The 19773-nt window shown below is 45.3% G+C and overlaps 1 protein-coding gene across 1 annotated transcript in view; it reads right to left on the bottom strand.

Annotated features, from left to right (window-relative positions):
• Positions 1-19773, bottom strand: part of LOC120058102 (unconventional myosin-XVI-like) — a 121651-nt gene that overhangs the window by 66557 nt on the left and 35321 nt on the right. Inside the window, exons 4-5 of the mRNA XM_039006577.1 lie at positions 11770-11878; positions 4109-4233 (exon numbers count right to left, since the gene is read on the bottom strand). Coding sequence (XP_038862505.1) covers positions 4109-4233; positions 11770-11878 — 234 coding nt within the window. The remainder of the gene's footprint in view (positions 1-4108; positions 4234-11769; positions 11879-19773) is intronic.

Below are 19773 nucleotides of genomic sequence, written 5' to 3'. Positions count from 1 at the left end.
GTAACATTGCAAAAATCAGAAATTTTCTGTCCAAAAATGATGCAGAAAAATTAATACATGCATTTGTTACTTCTAGGTTAGACTACTGCAATGCTCTACTTTCCGGCTACCCGGATAAAGCACTAAATAAACTTCAGTTAGTGCTAAATACGGCTGCTAGAATCCTGACTAGAACCAAGAAATTTGATCATATTACTTCAGTGCTAGCTTCCCTACACTGGCTTCCTGTTAAGGCAAGGGCTGATTTCAAGGTTTTACTGTTAACCTATAAAGCGTTACATGGGCTTGCTCCTACCTATCTTTCCGAGTTGGTCCTGCCGTACATACCTATACGTACGCTACGGTCACAAGACGCAGGCCTCCTAATTGTCCCTAGAATTTCTAAGCAAACAGCGGGAGGCAGGGCTTTCTCCTATAGATCTCCATTTTTATGGAACAGTCTGCCTACCCATGTGAGAGACGCAGACTCGGTCTCAACCTTTAAGTCTTTACTGAAGACTTATCTCTTCAGTAGGTCATATGATTGAGTGTAGTCTGGCCCAGGAGTGTGAAGGTGAACGGAAAGGCTCTGGAGCAACGAACCGCCCTTGCTGTCTCTGCCTGGCCGGTTCCCCTCTCTCCACTGGGATTCTCTGCCTCTAACCCTATTACAGGGGCTGAGTCACTGGCTTACTGGTGCTCTTTCATGCCGTCCCTAGGAGGGGTGCGTCACTTGAGTGGGTTGAGTTACTGACGTGATCTTCCTGTCTGGGTTGGCGCCCCCCCTTGGTTTGTGCTGTGGTGGAGATCTTTGTGGGCTATACTCGGCCTTGTCTCAGGATTGTAAGTTGGTGGTTGAAGATATCCCTCTAGTGGTGCGGGGGCTGTGCTTTGGCAAAGTGGGTGGGGTTATATCCTTCCTGTTTGGCCCTGTCCGGGGGTATCATCGGATTGGGCCACAGTGTCTCCTGACCCCTCCTGTCTCAGCCTCCAGTATTTATGCTGCAGTAGTTTATGTGTCGGGGGGCTAGGGTCAGTTGGTTATACCTGGAGTACTTCTCCTGTCTTATCCAGTGTCCTGTGTGAATTTAAGTATGCTCTCTCTAATTCTCTCGTTCTCTCTTTCTTTCTCTCTCTCTCTGAGAACCTGAGCCCTAGGACCATACGTCACGGCAAACCGGGCATGATGACTCCTTGCTGTCCCCAGTCCACCTGGCCTTGCTGCTGTTCCAGTTTCAACTGCTCTGCCTGCGGTTATGGAACCCCTACCTGTCCCAGACCTGCTGCTTTCAACTCTTAATGATCGGCTATGAAAAGCCAACTGACTTTTATTCCTGATTATTATTTGACCATGCTTGTCATTTATGAACATTTTGAAAATCTTGGCTCTCTCTAATTCTCTCCTTCTCTCTTTCTTTCTCTCTCTCGGAGGACCTGAGCCCTAGGACCATACGTCAGGACTACCGGGCATGATGACTCCTTGCTGTCCCTTGCTGTCCCCAGTCCGCCTGGCCTTGCTGCTATTCCAGTTTCAACTGTTCTGCCTGCGGTTACGGAACCCCTACCTGTCCCAGACCTGCTGTTTTCAACTCTTAATGATCGGCTATGAAAAGCCAACTGACATTTATTCCTGATTATTATTTGACCATGCTTGTCATTTATGAACATTTTGAAAATCTTGGCTCTCTCTAATTCTCTCCTTCTCTCTTTCTTTCTCTCTCTCGGAGGACCTGAGCCCTAGGACCATACGTCAGGACTACCGGGCATGATGACTCCTTGCTGTCCCCAGTCCACCTGGCCTTGCTGCTATTCCAGTTTCAACTGTTCTGCCTGCGGTTATGGAACCGCCACCTGTCCCAGACCTGCTGTTTTCAACTCTTAATGATCGGCTATGAAAAGCCAACTGAAAATTATTCATGATTATTATTTGACCATGCTTGTCACTTATGAACATTTTGAACATCTTGGCATAGTTCTGTTATAATCTCCACCCGGCACAGCCAGAAGAGGACTGGCCACCCCTCATAGCCTGGTTCCTCTCTAGGTTTCTTCCTAGGTTTTGGCCTTTCTAGGGAGTTTTTCCTAGCCACCGTGCTTCTACACCTGCATTGCTTGCTGTTTGGGGTTTTAGGCTTGGGTTCTGTACAGCACTTCGAGATATTAGCTGATGTACGAAGGGCTATATAAAATAAACTTGATTTGATTTGATTTGATTTAGTTGTTGTTAATGGTAATCCCATTAATCCCATGGTAATCCCATATAAATATATATATATTTGTTTATATGTATACTTTGACAATGTAAGTAATAATGAACTTGCCATGTCAATAAAGTCAATTGAATTTAATTGAGTGACAGAGAGAGAGTGAGAAAGAGAGCGAGAGAGAGAGAAAGAGACATAGAGAGAGAGACACAGAGAGAGAGACACATATATATATAGTATATCACAAAAGTGAGTACACCCCTCACATTTTTGTAAATATTTGAGTATATCTTTTAATGTGACAACACTGAAGAAATGACACTTTGCTACAATGTAAAGTAGTGAGTGTACAGCTTGTATAACAGTGTAAATTTGCTGTCCCCTCAAAATAACTCAACACACAGCCATTAATGTCTAAACCGCTGGCAACAAAAGTGAGTACACCCCTAAGTGAAAATGTCCAAATTGGGCCCAATTAGCCATTTTCCCTCCCTGGTGTCATGTGACTCGTTAGTGTTACAAGGTCTCAGGTGTGAATGGGGAGCAGGTGTGTTAAATTTGGTGTCATCGCTCTCACAGTCCCTCATACTGACTGGTCACTGGAAGTTCAACATGGCACCTCATGGCAAAGAACTCTCTGAGGATCTGAATAAAAGAATTGTTGCTCTACATAAAGATGGCCTGGGCTATAAGAAGATTGCCAAGACCCTGAAACTGAACTGCAGCACGGTGGCCAAGACCATACAGCGGTTTAACTGGACAGGTTCCACTCAGAACAGGCCTCGCCATGGTCGACCGAAGAAGTTGAGTGCACGTGCTCAGCGTCATATCCAGAGGTTGTCTTTGGGAAATAGACGTATGAGTGCTGCCAGCATTGCTGCAGAGGTTGAAGGGGTGGGGGGTCAGCCTGTCAGTGCTCAGACCATACGCCGTACACTGCATCAAATTGGTCTGCATGGCTGTCGTCCCAGAAGGAAGCCTCTTCTAAAGATGATGCACAAGAAAGCCCACAAACAGTTTGCTGAAGACAAGCAGACTAAGGACATGGATTACTGGAACCATGTCCTGTGGTCTGATGAGACCAAGATGAACTTATTTGGTTCAGATGATGTCAAGCGTGTTTGGCGGCAACCAGGTGAGGAGTATAAAGACAAGTGTGTCTTGCCTACAGTCAAGCATGGTGGTGGGAGTGTCATGGTCTGGGGCTGCATGAGTGCTGTCGGCACTGGGGAGCTACAGTTCATTGAGGGAACCATGAATGCCAACATGTACTGTGACATACTGAAGCAGAGCATGATCCCCTCCCTTCGGAGACTGGGCCGCAGGGCAGTATTCCAACATGATAACGACCCCAAACACACCTCCAAGACGACCACTGCCTTGCTAAAGAATCTGGGGGTAAAGGTGATGGACTGGCCAAGCATGTCTCCAGACCTAATCCCTATTGAGCATCTGTGGGGCATCCTCAAATGGGGTTAAGGGTTAAGGCAGTGCTGGAAATGATGGTGGCCACACAAAATATTGACACTTTGGGCCCAATTTGGACATTTTCACTTAGGGGTGTACTCACTTTTGTTGCCAGCGGTTTAGACATTAATGGCTATGTGTTTATTTTGAGGGGACAGCAAATTTACACTGTTATACAAGCTGTACACTCACTACTTTACATTGTAGCAAAGTGTCATTTCTTCAGTGTTGTCACATGAAAAGATGTACTCAAATATTTACAAAAATGTGAGGGGTGTACTCACTTTTGTGATATACTATATATATATCGAGAGAGAGAGAGAAAGAGAGCCATAGAAAGAGAGAGAAAGAGAGCCATAGAAAGAGAGAGAGAGAGAATAGGGAGAGAGAGAAAGAGAGACATAGAGAGAGAGAGAGAGAAAGAAAGAGATAATAGAGGAGAACAGGTAGGTACTCACCAGAGTGACCCCGTCATCGTTGCGTAGGTTGAGACTGCCCCTGCTGGAGACCAGCTGTCTAACATCAGACAACATGGTGCTGGGCCTCTGGGTACGCATGGTGTGCATGGACGGCACATCTACACCTGGAACTACACATCAACACACACATCTTAGTACAGCAAACACACACCCCATGCACACACACACACTGTGACCCTTTACAGAATGCATTAGAACTAAATAAAAGACATTGGATGGAAATGCGCTTTTTTGCGGAAATGCCTTTTTGAAAGTGAACTTTCTTGTGCCTTAATAACAAACAAACAAACTCTTAATCTGTAAATATTAATAAAATGTGAAATCACAAAGCTGTTTAGACACTGAGAAAATACTGAATCTTGCCTAGCCATGATTGGTTGAGATAATCAGGTGGCTGGGACATTCACGAGAAAGAGTGTTCATTCTGTCACAAGGCACATCCTGCTCTCTGCTACCACGGACATTTCAAAGATCCATTGAATTTACTCATATTTTCATCATGGACTACATGCAAAGTGTAGCTACAGCTTACTACATAACATAGCCATGTTACTATGGCAACAGAGACTTCTAGAGTGTGACATGGTAGTGTGCCACAGCGGGAAGAGGAGAGAGAGGCGTGGGCATGAGGGGATAGAGATCAGCTATAGGGGGTTTGGGATGAGGGGAGGGGCCATGATGGCATGGGGGAGCAAGGGACACTCCAGACAGGTCACAGGCAGGTGGGGCTGAGATGCATGTGTGTGTGTGTGTGTGTGTGTGTGTGTGTGTGTGTGTGTGTGTGTGCGTGTGCGTGTGCGTGTGCGTGTGCGTGTGCGTGTGTGTGTGTGTGTGTGGGTGTGTGTGTGTGTGGTGTAGAGTGATATCTGAGGTGACTTCTGCAGTCCCATCTGTCATGTGACTAAAGACGGATGAGCTTGGGGGATCGTTCTCTCTCTCGCTCTCTCTCTCTCTCTCTCTCTCTCTCTCTCTCTCTCTCTCTCTCTCTCTCTCTTTATCTCTCTCTCTCTCTCTCTCTCTCTCTCTCTCTCTCTCTCTCTCTCTCTCTCTCTCTCTCTCTGTATTTCAGTCTCTACTCCAATCGGGGCTGTCATCTCTCCTCTTTTCTCTTTGCCATTTCTGTCTCATCTCGTTCTCTCTCCCATCTCTGTTGACCTTCTTCATTCCTCGCTGGAGTGAGGTACTCTACTGTCAGTCAGCCTGAGGGAGAACTTAACCTTCACACGCACACCGGTCCCCCCACACACCGGCCCACACACACCCACACTGGCCCCCACACACCGGCCGGCACACACACACACACACACACACACACACACACACACACACACACACACACACACACACACACACACACACACACACACACACACACACACACACACCTCACAGGATGAGTGATGACCGTAGCTCTTTGGGAAATGTAAAGTGGGTCAGAATCAGAAGTCAGAGGAAGTTAACTGAAAGGATAGATACATGAATATCAGAGCGTACTGTAAGCTCATGTCACATTTATACTGTGGCATCTGCAAAAGAAAGTTAGCAACAGTATCTTGACAAGATGACGAGTGCCTTAAAAAAGTAAGAACAATTGACAGTTGCACATTGTCGGACATGAGTATGCATGGTGAGTCTGAGGGTGGGACTGAGGGAGAGCGGGAGAGTGGAGAGTGTGAGAGTGGAGAGAGTAGGAGAGGGAGAGAGGAGAGAGGAGAGTGGAGAAAGGAAGAGTGGGGAGAGGAAGGTGGAGAAAGGAAGAGTGAAGAGAAGGAGAGTGGAGAAAGTAAGAGTGGAGAAAGGGAGAGAGGAGAGTGGAGAGTGGAGAAAGTAAGAGTGGAGAAAGGGAGAGAGGAGAGTGGAGAAAGTAAGAGTGAGTGGCGAGAGGGAGAGATGAGAGTGGAAAGAGTGGCGAGAGTGGAGAGAGTGAGAGTGGAAAGTGGAGAAAGGCGAGATGGGAGTGTAGAGAGTGAGAGTGGAGAGAGGGAGAGTGGAGAGAAGGAGAGTGGCGAGAGTGGAGAGCAGAGAGGGGGGGAGTGGAGAGAGGGAGAAAGGAGTGGAGAAAGGTAGAGTGGAGAAATGGAGAGAGGAGAGTAGAGAGGGAGAGAGGAAAGAGGGAGAGTGGAAAGAAAGAGACAAGGCGAGTGGAGAGAGGGAGTTGGGGGTATAGGAGGAAATCTCCAACTTGTTCTCACTGTCTCACGTCAAAATTAGACGTTTATCCATGTTTCTCAAACATCACATTTCGAAGTTGTTGCAAACATTGCATTTCGAAGCGTTTAAGGTTGAGTTGAGACATTAACTACACATTTTTTCAGTTAGGGTTTGGGATAGGCAAAAAAAACAACAACACAAAAACAACTTCCTATCGCTGGATTCGAACTTGCAACCTTTGGAATCAGAGGCAGATGCTTATGCCCATCCACCATCACCGCCCAGAACCCCCTAGCAAAACCAAGACCTGTTTGAAGGTAACAGTGCTCTCTGTTGCCCCTAGTGGCCGGTTTCCACGTCATCTCCATGTGTCCTCAGACATGGACTTGTATCCCAAATGACCTGCCTAGAACTCTCCCCCACACAGTAATAATAAATCACCATACGCCTGATGCTACCCCAGGGATGGAGGGAGAGGTGAGGATGGTATGTGGTCCACACTCTGTCAGGCTGTCATCCCCCTCTCTCTGTCTATCCATCTATCCGTGCTCTGTATTGATGGAGGGGCTAAGTGGCTTTTACTCTGAGGCAGATGGATGGTGTCTGTACAGGACCAACAGTGGTCCTGCTAACACATTAGCATGTTAGGGCCTCCAACACCCTGCCAGGGAGCTGGACCATAACCATCAGTCTGAGCTCAGTTAGATATGGACACAGTGTGCTGGATTAGCTGTGCTGGGCTGGTTTGGATTGGACTGACTGGGATAGGCTGGATAGGGCTGAATAGGGCTGGATATGGCTGGGCTAGGTTGGGCTGGGCTCGCCTTGGCTGGGCTGGACTAAGTTGGGCTGGGACCAATAGGGCTGGATAGGGCTAGACAGGGCTGGGCTCGATAGGCCTGGGCTGGATTGGACACCCCCCCACACACAAACCCACATACAGTATAAAGACCTTTTCCTCTGTCAATACATCAGCCAACCGTCCATGGGAACATTCCTTCTCATTAAGTCTGTCTCCTCATCTCATGTTATAATTGCATGTGGACACAATTAAGACATTATCTCATGAATGAGAAATGAACCATTATATTTCAGTAATTTTTTCTCTTCAGTTCCTTTTCTATTCAGTCTCTTTCTTTAATTGCCATGATAAGATGCAAATGAGCACTACAGCAGGCAGTAAATTAACACGCAGAGATGTTATATGGACTACAACAAAATATCTCACTGCTGAAATAATAGGTCCTCATCAGAGTCATTGTGTGGGGGTGGAAACTTGGCAAAGATTGAAAAAAATACTATTCACTGGAGGAAAGATGGCTGTCCGCTCCTAAGGACTGTGGGCTCTTGTCCTCTGTGGACGACGTGAGTAAGACATTTAAGCGTGTTAACCCTCGCAAGGCTGCCGGTATCATGGTATCACTAGCCGCGACCTCAGAGCATGCTGGCTGGAGTGTTCACGGACATATTCAATCTCTCCCTATCTCAGTCTGCTGTCCCCACTTGCTGCAAGATGTCCACTATAGTTCCTGTACCCAAGAGAGCAAAGGTAACTGAACTAAATGACTATCGCCCCATAGCACTCACTTCTGCCATCATGAAGTGCTTTGAGGGGCAAGTTAAGGATCATATCACCTCCACCTTACATGACACCCTAGACCCTCTTCAATTTGCATACCGCCCCAATAGATCCACAGATGATGCAATCACCATCGCACTGCACGCTGCCCTATCCCATCTGGACAAGAGGAATACCTATGTAAGAATGATGTTCATTGACTATAGCTCAGCATTCAACACCATATTGCCCTCCAAGCTCATCATTAAGCTCGGGGCCCTGGGTCTGAACCCCACCCTGTGCAACTGCTCCTGGAGTTCCTGACGGTCCACCCCAGGTGGTGAAGATAGGAAACAACACGCTCCACTGATCCTCAACACAGGGGCCCCACAAGGGTGTGTTCTCAGCCCCCTCCTGTACTCCCTGATTACCAGTGACTGCATGGCCACGCACCAACTCAATCATCAAGTTTGCAGACGACACAACAGTAGTAAGCCTGATTATCAACAATGACGAGACCGAATACAGGGGGGCGGTGAGGTCCCTGGCGGAGTGGTGCCAGGAAAATAACCTCTCCCTCAATGTCTACAAAATGAAGGAGCTGATCGTGGACTTCAGGAAAAAACAGAGAGAGCACGTCCCTATACACATTGATGGACCGCAGTGGAGAAGGTGAAAAGCTTCAAGTTCCTCGGCGTACACATCACTGACGATCTGAAATGGTCCACCCACACAGACTCTTCGACCTCAGGAGGCTGAATAAATTTGTCTAGGCCCCTAAGACCCTCACAAACTTTTACAGATGTACAATTGAGAACATCCTGTCAGGCTGTATCACAACCTGGTACGGCAACTGCACTTCCCGTAACCTCAGGGCTCTCCAGAGGGTGGTGCGGTCTGCCCAACGCGTCACTGGGGCACACTGCCTGCCCTCCAGGACACATACAGCACCCGATGTCACAGGAAGGCCAAAAAGATCATCAAGGACATCAACCGCCCGAGCCACGGCCTGTTCACCCACAATAATCCAGAAGGCGAGTTCAGTACAGGTGCATCAAAGCTAGGACCGAGAGACTGAAAAACAGCTTCTATCTCAAGGCCATCCAAGTTAAACAGCAATCACTAGCCGGCTACCACCAGGTTACTCAACCCTGCACCTTAGAGGCTGCTGCACTACAGTGCCTTCGGAAGTACTCAGACTCTTTCCACATTGTTTTTAACGTTACAACCTTATTCCAAAATGTATTTTAAAAAACAATTATCATCATGGAGAATACGTCATGACAAAATAAAAAACTGGATTTTAGAACTTTTTGCATTGAAGGTCCCCAAGAACACAGTGGCCTTCAACATTCTTAAATGGAAGAAATTTGGAACCACCAAGACTCTTCCTAGAGCTGGCCGACCGGCCAAACTGAGCAATCGGGGGAGAAGGGCCTAGGTCAGGGAACCTGATGGTCACTCTGACAGAGCTCTAGAGTTCCTCTGTGTAGATGGGAAAACCTTCCAGAAGAACAACCATCTCTGCATCACTCCACCAATCAGGCCTTTATGTTAGAGTGGCCAGACGGAAGCCACTCCTCAGTAAAAGACACATGACAGCCAGCTTGGAGTTTGCCAAAAGGCACCTAAAGACTCTCAGACCATGAGAAAAAAGAGTCTCTGGTCTGATGAAACCAAAATGAAACCAATAACCTCTTTGGCCTGAGTACCAAGCGTCACGTCCGGAGGAAACCTGGCACCATCCCTACGGTGAAACATGGTGGTGGCAGCATCATGCTGTGGGGATGTTTTTCAGTGGCAGGGACTGGGAGACTAGTCAGGATCGAGGCAAAGATCAAAGTACATTAGAGATCCTTAATGAAAACCTGCTCCAGAGCTCTCAGGACCTCAGACTGGGGCAACGGTTCACCTTCCAACAGGACAACGATCCCAAGCACACAGCCAAGACAACGAAGGAGTGGCTTTGGGACAAGTCGCTTGTCACGCCCTGACCATAGAGAGCCCTCGTAATAGGTCAGTGCGTGACTAGGGGGGTTTCTAGGTATTATATTTCTATGTTGGTGTGTGTGTATGGTTCCCAATTGGAGGCAATTGATATTCGTTACCTCTAGTTGGGGATCATACTTAGTGTTCTTTTTTCCCACCTGCTATGGGGGATATTATTTTGTATGAGTGCCTATGTGCGCTACGTATTTCACAATCGTTATATCTTTGTTGTTTTGGAAGTTTCACTATCATTAAAATGTGGAACTCTACTCACGCTGCGCCTTGGTCCAATTATTCGTGGCCTAGACAGAGCCCGGACTTGAACCAGATCGAACATCTCTGGAGAGACCTAAAAATAGCTGTGCAGCAATGCTCCCCATCCAACCTGACTAAATTTGAGAGGATCTGAAGAGAGGAATGGGAGAAACTCCCCAAATACAGGTGTGCCAAGCTTGTAGCGTCATACCCAAGAAGACTCGAGGCTGTAATCGCTGCCAAAGGTGCTTCAACAAAGTATTGAGTAAACGGTCTGAATGCTTATGTAAATGTAACATTTCTGTTTAAAAAAAAATATTGGAAATTTCCTGGCCATCGACTCAAAATATCGCTATTTTGTTCCCCAAGCCACTTAGTTATGGCAAGGTGCTCCATCATATGGGAAAAGGCATTGTTCGTCACCAAACTGTTCCTGGATGGTTGGGAGAAGATGTTCTTGGAGGATGTGTTGGTACCATTCTTTATTCATGGCTGTGTTCTTAGGCAAAATTGTGAGTGAGCCCACTCCCTTGGCTGAGAAGCAACCCCACACATGAATGGTCTCAGGATGCTTTACTGTTGGCATGACACAGGACTGATGGTAGCGCTCACCTTGTCTTCTCCGGACAAGCTTTTTTTCCGGATGCCCCAAACAATCGGTAAGGGGATTCATCAGAGAAAATGACTTTACCCCAGTCCTCAGCAGTCCAATCCCTATACCTTTTGCAGAATATCAGTCTGTCCCTGATGTTTTTTCTGGAGAGAAGTGGCTTCTTTGCTGCCCTTCTTGACACCAGGCCATCCTCCAAAAGTCTTTGCCTCACTGTGCGTACAGATGCACTCACACCTGCTTGCTGCCATTCCTGAGCAAGCTCTGTACTGGTGGTGCCCCGATCCCGCAGCTGAATCAACTTTAGGAGACGGTCCTGGCGCTTGCTGGACTTTCTTGGGCGCCCTGAAGCCTTCTTCACAACAATTGAACCGCTCTCCTTGAAGTTCTTGATGTTCCGATAAATGGTTGATTTGGGTGCAATCTTACTGGCAGCAATATCCTTGCCTGTGAAACCCTTTTTGTGCAAAGCAATGATGACGGCACGTGTTTCCTTGCAGGTAACCATGGTTGACAGAGGAAGAACAATGATTCCAAGAACCACCCTCCTTTTGAAGCTTCCAGTCTGTTATTCGAACTCAATCAGCATGACAGAGTGATCTCCAGCCTTGCCCTCGTCAACACTCACACCTGTGTTAACGAGAGAATCACTGACATGATGTCAGCTGGTCCTTTTGTGGCAGGGCTGAAATGCAGTGGAAATGTTTTTGGGGGATTCGTGTGTATTTGTGGATTTGTGTGTATAGTTATGAATTGTTAGATACTACTGCACTGTTGAAGCTAGGAAGACAAGCATTTCGCTACACCCGCATGTGTATGTGACCAATAACATTTGATTTGATTTATATGAACATTTATGCAAAATAAACAATAGGGCTACACCACAACAACACAACAATACATAACAGAACACTACACAACACTACAAAACAGAAATCAACACAACACAACAATAGAACACTACACAACAACACTACACAACACAACAATACAGCAACACAACACAACAACAAAACACAACAACATAACACTACACACACAACACAATAGTAAATCCTGTAAGGAGTGTTGTGTTACCGTTTTCCTCCAGGTGTTTTCGGATGATGTAGCTGGTCTCAGTTCCCTCGGTGGTGTAGTCCAGTGGAATGTTCCCGTTCACATCCTGCAGTAGAACATTCACCCCAGCCTTCCAAAACACCCGGAACGTTCGGAACCCACCATAGAACGAGGAGGGAGAGAAAGCAGAAGAGAGAGACACAAATAAGTTGAGTGGTTTCTCAGGTCATCCATAAGAGGGGGATCGATGATAAAGTATACCCAATTATCAGGCCCTCCCAGCAGTGTGTACCTGAGGAGAACCACAAGGACATAAACACTCAATGGAGGTAATTAATCAACTCATTAAATATGGGACTGTGAGGGCCCCAGGGCAGGGATGTGTGCACAACTCTGCCTTTTACTGTTCCCTCAATTCAATGTTTCTATTCAAGGGCTTTATTGGCATGGGAAACACATGTTAACATTGCCAAAGCAAGTGAAATAGACAATAAACAAAAGTGAAATAACAATGAAAATTAACAGTAAACATTACACTCACAAAAGTTCCAAAATAATAAAGGCATTTCAAACGTCATATTATGTATATATACACTGTTGTAACGATGTGCAAATAGTTAAAGTACAACATTGAAAATAAATAAACATAAATATGGGTTGTATTTACAATGGTGTTTGTTTTCACTGGTTGCCCTTTTCTTGTGGCAACAGGTCCCACATCTTGCTGCTGTGATGGCACACTGTGGTATTTCACCCAATAGATATGAGAGTTGTTCAAAATTGGGTTTGTTCGAATTCCTTGTGGATCTGTGTAATCTGAGGGAAATATGTGTCTCTAACATGGTCAAACATTTGGCAGGATGTTAGGACGTGCAGCTCAATTTCCACCCCTTTTTGTGGACGGCGTGCACACAGCCTGTCTTCTCTTGAGAGCCAGGTCTGCCTACGGTGGCCTTTCTCAATAGCAAGGCTATGCGCACTGAGTCTGTACATAGACAAAGCTTTCGTTGACTTTGGGTCAGTCACAGTGGTCAGGTATTCTGCCACTGTGTACTCTCTGTTTAGGGCAAAATAGCCTTCTAGTTTGCTCTCTTTTGGAATTAATTATTTCCAATGTGTTAATAATTATCTTTTTGTTTTCTTATGATTTGGTTGGGTCTTGTAGTGTTGCTGTCCTGGGGCTCTGTGGGGTCTGTTTGTGTTTGTGAACAGAGCCACAGGACCAGCTTGCTCTTCTCCATGTTCATCTCTCTGTAGGTTTTGGCTTTGTTAAGGAAGGTTTGGGAATCACTTCTTTTTAGGTGGTTGTAGAATTTAAAGCTCATTTCTGGATTTTGGTAATTAGCGGGTATCGGCCTATTCTACTCTGCATGCATTATTTGGTGTTTTACGTTAAACACGGAGGATATTTTTGCAGAATTCTGCATGCAAAGTCTCAATATGGTGTTTTTCCCATTTTGTGAATTCTTGGTTGGTGAGCGGACCCCAGACCTTACAACCATAAATGACAACGGGTTCTATAACTGATTCAAGTATTTTTAGCCAGATCCTAATTGGTATGTCGAATTTTATGTTCCTTTTGATGGCATAGAAGGCTCTTGCCTTGGCGCTGTGGCGCTGATGTTTAGGCCAAGGAATGTATAGTTTTTTGTGTGCTCTAGGGCAACGTTGTCTAGATTAAATTTGTATTTGTGGTCCTGGCGACTGGACCTTTTTTGGAACATCATTATTTTTGTCAAACTGAGATTTACAGTCAGGACCCAGGTCTGGCAGAATCTGTGCAGAAGATATAATAGGTGCTGCTGTAGGCCCTCCTTGGTTGGTGACAGAAGCACCAGATCATCAGTAAACAGTAGACATTTGACTTGTATTTTGTCCTGTAGTTCATTCAATGTAACTGGAGAATGCAGTGGGTTCTGGTAGTCTTTAATAGTTGATTCTAAGATTTGTATTTGATCATGTATATGTTTTTGCTGTTTGTTCTTTGTTATAGGGCCAAAATGATTGGAGAAGTGGGTTATCCATACATCTCCACTTTGGATAGATAATTCTTCATGTTGTTGTTTGTTTAGTGTTTTCCAATTTTCCCAGAAGTGGTTAGAGTCTATGGATTCTTCAATTACATTGAGCTGATTTCTGATGTGCTGTTCCTTCTTTTTCCGTAATGTATTTATGTATTGTTCTAGTGATTCAGCATAGTGAAGGCGTAGACTCAGGTTTTCTATGTCTCTTTGCTTTTGGTTGGATAGATTTCTCAATTTCTTTTTTAGGTTTTTGCATTCTTCATCAAACCATTTGTCATTGTTGTTAGTTTTCTTCGGTTTCTGTTCATTTTTTTTTTATTTGATAAGGAAGCTGAAAGTTCTAATATACTGCCAAGTTTACACCTTCACTATTACAGTGGAACCTTTTGTCCAGGAAGTTTATTGTTCCATAATTGTTGGCTAATTGTTTTTTGGTGGGTTTCCACTCTACATTCCTTCCATCTATAGCATTTCTTAAAATGATTCATTTCCTTTGGTTTTGATGCCTCATGATTGAGTATTGCTCTGTTCAAGTAGATTTTGCTGTGATCTGATAGGGGTGTCAGTGAACGCTCCCCTCGAAGCCTACCAATGACTATGTACATACCCATCGTCCAATAGAGCTGCAGGAGTTGTGGCCCATTTTTGTTGGTTATGTTGTTGTAGGTGTGCCTAGGGGGGCATATGGGGGAGGGAATGCTTTCACCTACAGGCAGGTGTTTGTCCCCCTGTGTGCTGAGGGTGTCAGGTTCTTGTCTGTTTCTTGCATTTAGGTCGCCACAGACTAGTACATGTCCCTGGGCCTGGAAAGGATTGATTTCCCCCTCCAGGATGGAGGTTTGATCTGAGGGGGCCTAAATGGGGTGTGGGCATAGTTGACATGGGGGGGTGTTGATTGGTTGGGGTGGGGGTGTGGATGTGGCTGGTGGTGCTGTGGTCTTGAGGTGGGTCTTCTCGGCGTGGGTCCTCTATGTGTAGGTCCAGGGGGAGAGTGTCTTGCTAGTATGGGCGGGGTGTCTATTGATCTGTTGCTCCTGTGTGAAGTGTTGGGGCAGACCGTTGAGGGCGATGTCCTTTAGGGTCCGGGTGAAGGTGGTCACTGCTGCCTTGTAGAGGTAGACTTGGTCGTAAAGGCTGTTCAAGTCCAGGGTGGAGTGGTGGGCCAGGAAAACCTCTGGTTTTGAGACACAGTCACGGGAAATACTTGCGTTTACCCGCTGTATGGTAGCAGGGTGGAAGTCTTTTCGTGGTAGCAGGGTGGAGATAACCACTTGCGCGTTGGGGAAAGTAGAAGAGGCTTTTTCAATCCCTCCCTTGAGTGATGTGGCCACCATTTCCTGCTGTGCTCTCGGGTCCTTGTGGCTGTGTGTATTATTATGTGGCTGGGTGACCCTAGTTGGTCCTCAGACAGAAGGTCTAGGGTGCGATGGGTGTTTGGACACCAGAGTTGATACACTCTGTGTTTGGGAAAAAGTACATTTTCTTGTATATAAGGAGTACAATCTGTGTCTTGTGTATGTCCTCAGTGGGTGTGTGTGTGGGGGAGGGGGGGGGTTGTCAGGAGGGCTATCAGGGTGGCTGACAGGGGGGGTGCTCAGAGGGGGTGAGATCCCCTGGGCTTGGGGTTCTTCAGCTGTCTGCTGCGATGTCAACACTATGGTCAGGGTCTGGTGTGGACTGTTCTGTTGTGGTGTCAAGACTTTTGTCGGGAGCTGAGGTGGGCTGTTCTGCTGGCTTCTCTGCAGGGGTGGCCACCTCTCTAATGGGCTGTTCTCTGTCACACGCCATCTCTCTCTCTCTCTCTCTCTCTCTCTCTCTCTCTCTCTCTCTCTCTCTCTCTCGCTCTCTCTCTCGCTCTCTCTCTCTCTTTCCCTCTGTCTCTTTATCTCTGTCAATATCCCCTTTTCCCTCTCTATAACTTACTTAAAGTGGAACTAACAGCGTTTTAGCAACATGAAATCTTATTAAAATCTGTTCATGTACAGTCCCTGGAAGAATATGACACTTCTTTTATTTTACATTTGCTGACAAGGAAACACTTAGATTTGGTCATTTTCACGTTTTTATAAATTCTTAGAATGTTTGGGAATGATGTATAGTAAGGCATTTCTGAAAATTCTTTAGCAATATAGAGTGGGAAAGCGGCTGTGTGTTTGGACAACTAAAAGACACTGCTGTAAATAAACCTAACACAAACATCTGGCTCATCTAGGACCGGAGTCTATGCAGATCGGTGCACCACAGCCAATCAGAGCTATAGTAGGCCTTGATGCAAATAAGCCATTTGCCACATGGGCCTGCCATAATTCACTTTGAACTGGACTAGCTATGTTTTTACAGGCAGTCGATCATTAGAACACATTCGCCAAAAGCCACAAAATACACCTGAATGGATTTCTGAAAATATGTAAATACCACGGGAGTCCTCTTACATTTGGGAACTTTACAGTCCTATTGATCAAACAACCATGAACAGGTATGCTCTCTCTCCCTCAGTTATGCACATCAACAACAACAAGATCAACAACTAATGCTAGCCAGAGCGAGATGAGCTAAACATTAGATAAACCCTCTCAAACTTGTTTTGCTAGTTGGCCGTCAAAATTGCAGTGATAAACGATGGGGAATAGTAGCCTGCTCGTACTTCTGCAGCTTGCCTGTCAATGCTTGCTTGTCCCAACCCACATTTTGACAACTGAATGGGAACTTGCCTGCCTGCCAGCCCATTTGATCAACGGCAAATACATTTAATTGATAACTAGTGTCACGCCCTGGCCTTAGTTATCTTTGTTTTCTTTATTATTTTAGGTCAGGGTGTGACATGGGGGATGTTTGTGTGTTTTTGTCTCGTATAGGGTGTTTGTATTGTATAGTTTTTTTTTGTAGATTTCATGGGGTTGTGTTCAGTGTAGGTGTTTATGTATGTCTATGGTTGCCTGGATTGGTTCTCAATTAGAGACAGCTGTCATTAGTTGTCTCTGATTGAGAGCCATATTTAGGCAGCCATAGGCATTAGGTAGGTTGTGGGTAATTGTCTATGTTTGATGTTAGTAGCGTGTGTCTGCACTTTCGTTTTGTAGCTTCACGGTCGTTTGTTGTTTTGTCTAGTTTGTGTTAGTTTCATCTTCAAATAAAGTGAAGATGTATTTATATCACGCTGCGCCTTGGTCCTCTCTTTCACCTAAAGACGATCGTGACAACTAGTTCATAAACTTCCGCCAGTGTGTCAGAGTGCGCTCTGGGTCGTTCGTAAATTCAGAGCGTTGTAAGATTATCGGTTTGTAAATTCAGAGAGTTTCGCTCTCCTAGCACATACTGCACGATTGACCCTGGATCCTCTGGCCGAGGAGTGGGGTTGATCCGTGTGTTCCTCAACGGCAGTAAAGTACACAAGCTAACTGGCTAAAGTTGGCTTGCTACTTCCAGACACAAATGGGAGAACACCTCACTCTAACCATTTCACTCGCCTTAGCAGAGCTGGTTAGGCTGTTTACATTTTATCATGACTCGTATTTCCCCCTACATTTACTGACACAGGTCAGTAAATAAGCGGGTGCTGCACGTTTGTAAATTCATAAATTATTCTGCGCTCTGCTCTGTCACACTCAGATGAGAGTAATTGGAGTAGGTAGCCAGAGTGTATTTATGAAAGCAAGAGATATGCTAACAGGATAACAGTTGTTCAAGTTCAGCATAGCTAGGTAGCAAAAATATTTTTTTTTACACCTGCATTTAGCTGTACCACCAAAAAAGGATGAGGGGGGAAAAGTCGATCACTCACCTACTCCTCCAATGACATGACATCCTCCCAGAAGCTACAGTAGCTAGCTAACATTAGGGTCCAGGTTTTTTGGCTTGCTTAATAAAGAGGTACATGAATAGATAGGCTAGCCTATTAGCCACATTATGACTTGTGATCATTGCCCTAGCTAGTTTGATTGTATTGACATTCCCAGCCATAGTTACATTCATCTGTTTTTGTCCAAAAGATTGAGGCATTGAAACTGAAAGAGGGCATCCCTAATGTGAGGAGGCAGCAAACAATGTACCAGTCTATGATTTACATCCTGATAGCAATATTTTTTGGACTACCAAGAAATGTATTGGTGAATTATATTAGCTAATCATGCTTTGAACTGCATCATTCTAGTCTGCCAATAATGCCTGTACGTGATGGAATTGTTAGTCAAGTGGAACCTATTTTTAAAACCTCTTATAAAGTTGGTTTTGTAGCATAAACTGGGAATTTGATATTTTTTTACTGATATTATGATTGTCTGTTTGTTTCATATTTGCTAAGTAGTTAAAGCACTGTCAGCTCCACTTTAAGCTAACACATTTCCTTTCAAGTCGCCATTGTCAGTCCTTCCCCATACATTGCTGTTTGTTGTTTGCCTAAACAATACAATATGTTGCAGTGTAACGATTGTGGCTGGGCTGGGGCAGATAAGAGGGACAGGGGTCTTTAAGTGAGGCCTTATTGAATATTTACCGCTAATAGAATTCTAACGACCATGTTAGGACAGAACACGAGATTAATGGGCTAGTTCTCAGGCAGACAGAGAGAAGTGGAGTGTGTGTGTAGAGGGGGTTGGAGACGGTTTTACCTAATATAGAGAATGGAGGAAGAGGAATAACTAGACGATGGACATAGGCTAGAGAGTGACTTGCAAATGCTGAACCCAAAACCCCAAAATCTGCAGTCCAAACCCTTATATCTCAGAGCCCTGGACCGTTAAATGCAAACCACAAACACCTGGAACTTATACATCATGCAATTCATCAAAACAAATCTCTAAACACTAGGGAAAGCTAATGCAAATCTCTAAACACTAGGGAAAGCTAATGCAAATCTCTAAACACTAGGGAAAGCTAATGCAAATCTCTAAACACTAGGGAAAGCTAATGCAAATCTCTAAACACTAGGGAAAGCTAATGCAAATCTCTAAACACTAGGGAAAGCTAATGCAAATCTCTAAACACTAGGGAAAGCTAATGCAAATCTCTAAACACTAGGGAAAGCTAATGCAAATCTCTAAACACTAGGGAAAGCTAATGCAAATCTCTAAACACTAGGGAAAGCTAATGCAAATCTCTAAACACTAGGGAAAGCTAATGCAAATCTCTAAACACTAGGGAAAGCTAATGCAAATCTCTAAACACTAGGGAAAGCTAATGCAAATCTCTAAACACTAGGGAAAGCTAATGCATCTAATGGATCAACCAGGCAAAGCGTCAATACAGGACTAAGATTGAATCCTACTACACCGGCTCCAATGCGTGTTGGACGTGGCAGGGCTTGAAACTATTATGGACTACAAAGGGAAGCACAGTCGCGAGCTGCCCAGTGACATGAACCTACCAGACGAGCTTTGAGGCAAGCAACACAGAAGCATGTATGACAGCATCATCTGTTCCGGACGACTGTGTGATCACACTCTCCGTAGCCGATGTGAGTAAGACCTTAAAACAGGTCAACATTCACAAGGCCGCAGGGCCAGACGGATTACCAGGACGTGTACTCCAAGCATGTGCTGACCAACTGGCAAGTGTCTTCAATTACATTTTCAACCTCTGCCTGTCCGAGTCTGTAATACCAACATGTTTCAAGCAGACCACCATAGTCCCTGTGCCCAAGAACACTAAGGTAACCTGTCTAAATGACTACCGACCCATAGCATTCACGTCTGTAGCCAGGAAGTGCTTTGAAAGGCTGTTCATGGCTCACATTAATACCATTATCCCAGAAACCCTAGACTGACTATAATTTGCATACCTCCCCAACAGATCCACAGATGATGCAGTCTCTATTGCACTCCACACTGCCCTTTCTCACCTGGGCCAAAAGGAACACCTACATGAGAATGCTATTCACTGACTACAGCTCAGCGTTCAACACCATAGTGCCCTCAATTGTACAACTGAATGCCTTCAACTGAAATGTGTCTTCCGACTAAACACCTCCCTCTGCAACTGGAACCAAGTCTAGGTCCAAAAGGCT

The sequence above is a fragment of the Salvelinus namaycush genome, chromosome 13, assembly GCF_016432855.1.
Source record: "Salvelinus namaycush isolate Seneca chromosome 13, SaNama_1.0, whole genome shotgun sequence".
Lineage (NCBI taxonomy): Eukaryota > Metazoa > Chordata > Actinopteri > Salmoniformes > Salmonidae > Salvelinus > Salvelinus namaycush.
This window is presented reverse-complemented; position numbering and strand designations above follow the sequence as displayed.